Raw genomic sequence first — 6671 nt, 5'->3', positions numbered from 1 at the left:
GAAACCAAACCACAATAAACGACTGAACAATGATGATTATAATAAAACAGGAGTACAGATATGAAGAAAACAGGAGTTAAAAGTCAAATCACATTTTATACTCAAAATCCACTTCAGTGCATGAAGTTTATGTTTTGGTCTCCTAAGTTTTTTCTCTTTTTTTGTCATACATCACCAGGATGTTTTGTTAGTAGCAGTAGAAAAATTAGGCTCATAATTTATGATTTATCAGCAGACGAAGACTTGTCAGAAATGGCATCCATGGAAGAGTTCAAACTTAAATATCTATCTTAATTTTGCCAAAAAAAACAACCAAAAATCTGGATAATCCTCAAAACTTTTAGGAAAAATATTTTGTTTCTTGACGGGATGAAAGAGATGAAAGTGGAGAATTTTGTAAGTTGTGCTTCCTGTCACATCTGATGTAAACCTAGCACATCACTTCAGGACAGGAACATCACGACTCAGTAACCCTAATTTTGAAAATTAAGTTTACCTATTTAATTTTTAAATTTTTTATTAAAAAAATAAATAAATAAATAAAACTTTGTCTGTTTTGAACCAATTTCTTAGTTGGTCTTCACCATTTTTCACCCGGAACATGTAATTGTGAGTGTTGCGTATTTCATGTTCATAGTTACAAAAACGTTATTAACTAAATTTAAACTCCAAATATTCATTATTATTCATTATTTGTTTGTGAATTTATGTCCTTGAACATATAAACCATAATCGGTTTGATTTGCAAACCGATTATGTCATGTCGATTATATCATTGTGTAGAAATTACAATTGTACACAAATCAGATAAGTTGAGAACTTTGACACAGTTTCACCAGAACCACAGTTTAAGTTTTGTTATTTTTATCGTTTTCAGATTTCATGCTGATTGTTTAGCATAGACCTAGCTTAAACTCGAAAGTTTTTTCCATCTATTTGGAACTGAAGAGTATGTTTAACCCAATCTATCATAAAATTTAATTTGCCAAAGGGTTTTACAGTTTAATTTGTTTAATACAGCTCTCAGTTTGCACAGTTACAGTATGTCTGAGGCTTAAACTTTTGTCCGATGAAGGATTTGTCCTGTGGGCCCAACCTTCCCCCTACCAGAAAAGGAGGGAGTCGCCATAGCAACCAGTGACTCAGCATTTTTGGGAGGTTTTACTACCAGACTTTGATCTGATGCAGTTAGATCTCCTGACATAGGACATACAGTGCAAAAACACTAATTTGACCAAGTATATTTGTCTAGTTTCTTAGTAAAATGTCTTAGTACCCTTCAAATAAGATAAAACTAACTTATGACTAACTTTTCATCATGACTCTGTCTAGGTAGAACAGATCAGACTGGACTGACACTGAACATGTCTGCTTTCTCTGATTGGTAACTAAGAGTGACAGTCCATTAGGGAAAAATCAGTCTTATTCATTAGGATTTTTCCGTTATCATTGACTTAAACAAGCTCCTATCTATGGCGGAAAAGTTACTTCTAAGTTAGTTTTATCTTATTTAAAGTGTACTAAAATATTTGAACTAGAAACTAAACCAAAAATACTTGGTAAGATGTTGTGTTTTTGCAAAGTTTCCAGTTTTCTGAGGACCTGCAACAGCACGCATAACAACAGGGGTTTAAATTTAATTCCCTCCAATAATGCAGATTAAAACATCACTTTTAGTTTTTCATGTATTCCTGTAACCTGCACTGCAAAAAAACCAACCATTACCAAGTATTTTTGGTCTAGTTTCTAGTGGAAGCATCTTAGTACACTTGAAATAAGACAAAACTAACTGATAAGTAACTTTTCAGCAAGATATAGGAGCTTCTTTTAAGTCTAATATTTTAGGAGTGAAATAATCTGCCAATGCAACACTTTTTCATCAATATTCAAGAATTATTGACTTAAATCAACCTCCTATAACTTGCTGAAAGCCACTTGTCAGTAAGTTTTGTCTTATTTCAAGCATACTATGATGAAAACCAGACAAAAACCCAAGTAAGATTTTGTTATTGCAGTGTAACAACACAGGATGTTAAAGCCTAACTGCTGATTTACAGGCAGACAGTAGATGTTTAACAAAAAGAGGCGTGCTAACATCATGCAGGACCAAATAAGACTCTCAGTGACTGTGTGAGATTATCCTTTTACTTCTCCTCCTCTTTCCTCTCTCCTCCCCACAGTAGCACAGGGACAAACTTTCACACATCTAATCTAAACCTAGCAGCAGCTCCTGATTCCAGGAAAAACTCAAAGCTTTTTTACCTCCAGACGTTTGGAGTTTGCAGAGTTAGCATGCCCCACAGCTTGTCCATGGACTTGGAGAGAAAGGAGAAGCGGTACTGCATTCGAGGCAAACATGCAGCCATCATCTGTGCAGCGGTAGTGGTTTGCTCCTTGGCTGTTGGTTTAGGGGTTGGACTCACTAGACCCTCCTCCTCCACTCCAGAATCCACACCAGCCCCTACTGGAGCCCCTACTGGAGCCCCAACAGAGCCCCCTCCTGACAGGGGGCCCTGTCTGGCTTCGTCAGACTCCAGCGGGGACTGGAAAAACTTCCGTCTGCCCGATTACGTGAAGCCGATCCACTACGACCTGCACCTGGAGCCAAACCTGGTGGATGACACCTACACGGGCACAGTGGACATCCAGGTGGAGGTGAGCCGACCCACCCGCCACCTGTGGCTGCACATCAGGGAGACGTTCGTCAGCGCCAAGCCCAGGCTGAAGGTGCAGGACAGCCACGGGGTGCAGAGGGAGGTGGAGGTCAGCCACTGCTTTGAATACAAAGCTGAGCAGTATGTGGTGCTGGAGGCAGCGGAGGAGCTGTCCGCCACCGACACAGGAGAGGTTTACGTGCTCAGTCTGGACTTCCAGGGCTGGCTCAACGGATCGGTGGTGGGGTTCTACAGCGTCGTCTACACAGAGGAGGGGAAGACCAAGTAAGAAAAGACTCATTAAATGAGACTATTGCTGAAACGATTAATCATGATTTATTATGATTAATCTTAACCACGATTAATCAATTATTGAAATAATCAGATTAATCATTATTAATTGGGTTAATCATGACTAATTAATTATGATTAATTGATTATTTAAATAATTGTCAACTAATTTTATAATCAACTAATTTTCAACTGGATTTTGCAGACTCAGCAAAGGCTATTTCATAAAATAGACTAAAGCAGTAATTAAAATTAACTTATAAATAACTTTTCAGCATATCAGAGCTTGTTTTAGTAAATAATCTCTTAATATTGATTTTAAGAAGTATTAGTTCTATTTATTTCACTTATAACAAGGCATCTTCTTCATATTATAGGAGAAATAATCAGTGGCATTAAAAACGAATATTAATGACTTATCTACCTGTATCTTGCTGAAAAGTTACTTGTAAGTCTTCATATTATAGGAGAAATAATCAGTGGCATTAAAAACGAATATTAATGACTTATCTACCTGTATCTTGCTGAAAAGTTACTTGTAAGTTATTTTTGTCTCATTTCAAGCAAACTAAGATATTAGCACTATAGAAAATAGACCAAACATACTTTCTTACAGTGGTACTGTTGGGTCCTAGAAAGAGAAATGGCACTAGATTAGTTCAGTTATGTTAAATAACTATCAGTACTGAAAGCTGAGGTTGTTCTGGAAAAAAGAGCAAAAATACAGACTCACTGCAAAATATTTCAGAATTTTACAGCCATAAAATAAAATAAAAAAGCCAGGTGGCCCAGTTACACTTATGGCCATAAGAGGGTTAAGTTCAGTTTTATTGATATCTCAGTGGGAAATTGGTTTGTAGCAGTCATCATATTTACAAAAGACATCCGTAGAAGACATTCTGTTAGCACAACACAACTACAAATATCATGAGAAATAATTGCTCCTGTTACTCTCAAATCCTAACATCATAAAACATAATGTCCCATGGGATTGCCCTGATGCATTAAAGTGCATTGTGCAAGTCTAGTTTGAGTATTGAGATTTTAATAGGAGCTTTTAATATCTACATCTCTATTTTCCTACCAGGAAGATTGCTGCAACTGATCACGAGCCGACAGATGCCCGGAAATCATTCCCCTGCTTCGACGAACCAAACAAGAAAGCCACCTATAAAATCTCCATCACTCATGACAAAAACTACGGCGCTCTTTCCAACATGCCGCCAGAGGTAGGACTGCAATCAGCCATGTTGGTTCTGAATCAAACTGTTAGGGCGGATTCTCAAAACCAGGGAGTACTCAAGAAATACTGAAATGTTTCACAATAAACTGGTGGACCTTTAGTCCACACTGTAAAAACGTCTCTACAGCTGCATTCACACTGCAGCCTGAACTGATCCAATTCCGATTTTTTGTCAAATCGGATTTTTATTTTTTATTTTTGGCGTAGTTGTTGAGACGTCCAAATATAGGCGACCTGTATGTGTTCTCCAGTGTGAACTGTGAACGACCTGAAAGTGTCCCGCATGCGCAGTAGAGGGCGCAATAACTTCACACATAGAGAGAGCTCAGTAAAGAAGAAGTGCTCAGTGTTTGTGGAAGTGAACATGGATGCTAACGGTGGAGCATAGCTTGCGATTTTGATCCAGCATAGTAACAACTTAATCCTCATTATGGGCCGTAATGGTTGTTGATTTTCTTCTCGCTTGCGCGTATCAGGACACAGAATAGCGACATTTGTCGAGTATCAATGATATTCAGGTCGGATGAATGCAACGTGGACTTTAGGTCGCATTTAAACGTGATACGTATCGGATATCCGATACGTATCGCATTCGAAAAAAATCCGACGTGTGTTGTTCAGACTGTCGTGAAAATATCAAATACAGGTCACATTACGTAAACAGAATCGGAATCTGGTCACTTCAGACTGCAGTGTGAACGCAGCCTAATTTACGTAAAATTCCGGCAGCTGTGGTTGCGTATTTATACGGTAAAGTACGGTAAAATTCTGTCGGTATTTTACGAAATTAGGCTGCGTTCACACTGCAGTCTGAAGTGACCAGATTCCGATTCTGTTTACGTAATGTGACCTGTATTTGATATTTTCACGACAGTCTGAACAACACACGTCGGATTTTTTTCGAATGCGATACGTATCGGATATCCGATACGTATCACGTTTAAATGCGACCTAAAGTCCACGTTGCATTCATCCGACCTGAATATCATTGATACTCGACAAATGTCGCTATCTGTGTCCTGATACGCGCAAGCGAGAAGAAATCAACAACCATTACGGCCCATAATGAGGATTAAGTTGTTACTATGCTGGATCAAAATCGCAAGCTATGCTCCACCGTTAGCATCCATGTTCACTTCCACAAACACTGAGCACTTCTTCTTTACTGAGCTCTCTCTATGTGTGAAGTTATTGCCCCTCTACTGCGCATGCGGGACACTTTCAGGTCGTTCACAGTTCACACTGGAGAACACATACAGGTCGCCTATATTTGGACGTCTCAACAACTACGCCAAAAATAAAAAATAAAAATCCGATTTGACAAAAAATCGGAATTGGATCAGTTCAGGCTGCAGTGTGAATGCAGCTGTAGAGACGTTTTTACAGTGTGGACTAAAGGTCCACCAGTTTATTGTGAAACATTTCAGTATTTCTTGAGTACTCCCTGGTTTTGAGAATCCGCCCTAACAGTTTGATTCAGAACCAACATGGCTGATTGCAGTCCTACCTCTGGCGGCATGTTGGAAAGAGCGCCGTAGTTTTTGTCATGAGTGATGGAGATTTTATAGGTGGCTTTCTTGTTTGGTTCGTCGAAGCAGGGGAATGATTTCCGGGCATCTGTCGGCTCGTGATCAGTTGCAGCAATCTTCCTGGTAGGAAAATAGAGATGTAGATATTAAAAGCTCCTATTAAAATCTCAATACTCAAACTAGACTTGCACAATGCACTTTAATGCATCAGGGCAATCCCATGGGACATTATGTTTTATGATGTTAGGATTTGAGAGTAACAGGAGCAATTATTTCTCATGATATTTGTAGTTGTGTTGTGCTAACAGAATGTCTTCTACGGATGTCTTTTGTAAATATGATGACTGCTACAAACCAATTTCCCACTGAGATATCAATAAAACTGAACTTAACCCTCTTATGGCCATAAGTGTAACTGGGCCACCTGGCTTTTTTATTTTATTTTATGGCTGTAAAATTCTGAAATATTTTGCAGTGAGTCTGTATTTTTGCTCTTTTTCCAGAACAACCTCAGCTTTCAGTACTGATAGTTATTTAACATAACTGAACTAATCTAGTGCCATTTCTCTTTCTAGGACCCAACAGTACCACTGTAAGAAAGTATGTTTGGTCTATTTTCTATAGTGCTAATATCTTAGTTTGCTTGAAATGAGACAAAAATAACTTACAAGTAACTTTTCAGCAAGATACAGGTAGATAAGTCATTAATATTCGTTTTTAATGCCACTGATTATTTCTCCTATAAATGAAGACTTACAAGTAACTTTTCAGCAAGATACAGGTAGATAAGTCATTAATATTCGTTTTTAATGCCACTGATTATTTCTCCTATAATATGAAGAAGATGCCTTGTTATAAGTGAAATAAATAGAACTAATACTTCTTAAAATCAATATTAAGAGATTATTTACTAAAACAAGCTCTGATATGCTGAAAAGTTATTTATAAGTTAAT

General features: G+C 37.9%; 1 protein-coding gene across 1 annotated transcript; it reads left to right on the top strand.

The window, feature by feature from the left end:
- Window positions 1-2135: 2135 nt before the first annotated feature.
- On the top strand, window positions 2136-4174 carry LOC111607932 (glutamyl aminopeptidase-like; the record flags this gene model as incomplete). Its single annotated transcript, XM_023330109.1, has 2 exons — window positions 2136-2939; window positions 4033-4174. Coding segments are annotated over exons 1-2 (789 nt in total), but the record flags the coding sequence as incomplete, so codon positions are not given.
- Between the last annotated feature and the right edge of the window lie 2497 nt (window positions 4175-6671).

This window comes from Xiphophorus maculatus, unplaced genomic scaffold (assembly GCF_002775205.1).
Source record: "Xiphophorus maculatus strain JP 163 A unplaced genomic scaffold, X_maculatus-5.0-male Unplaced_Scaffold_BN000193F, whole genome shotgun sequence".
In the NCBI taxonomy this organism is placed as follows: domain Eukaryota; kingdom Metazoa; phylum Chordata; class Actinopteri; order Cyprinodontiformes; family Poeciliidae; genus Xiphophorus; species Xiphophorus maculatus.
The sequence above is the reverse complement of the archived record's forward strand: the minus strand, read 5'-3'. Positions and strand labels throughout refer to the sequence as shown.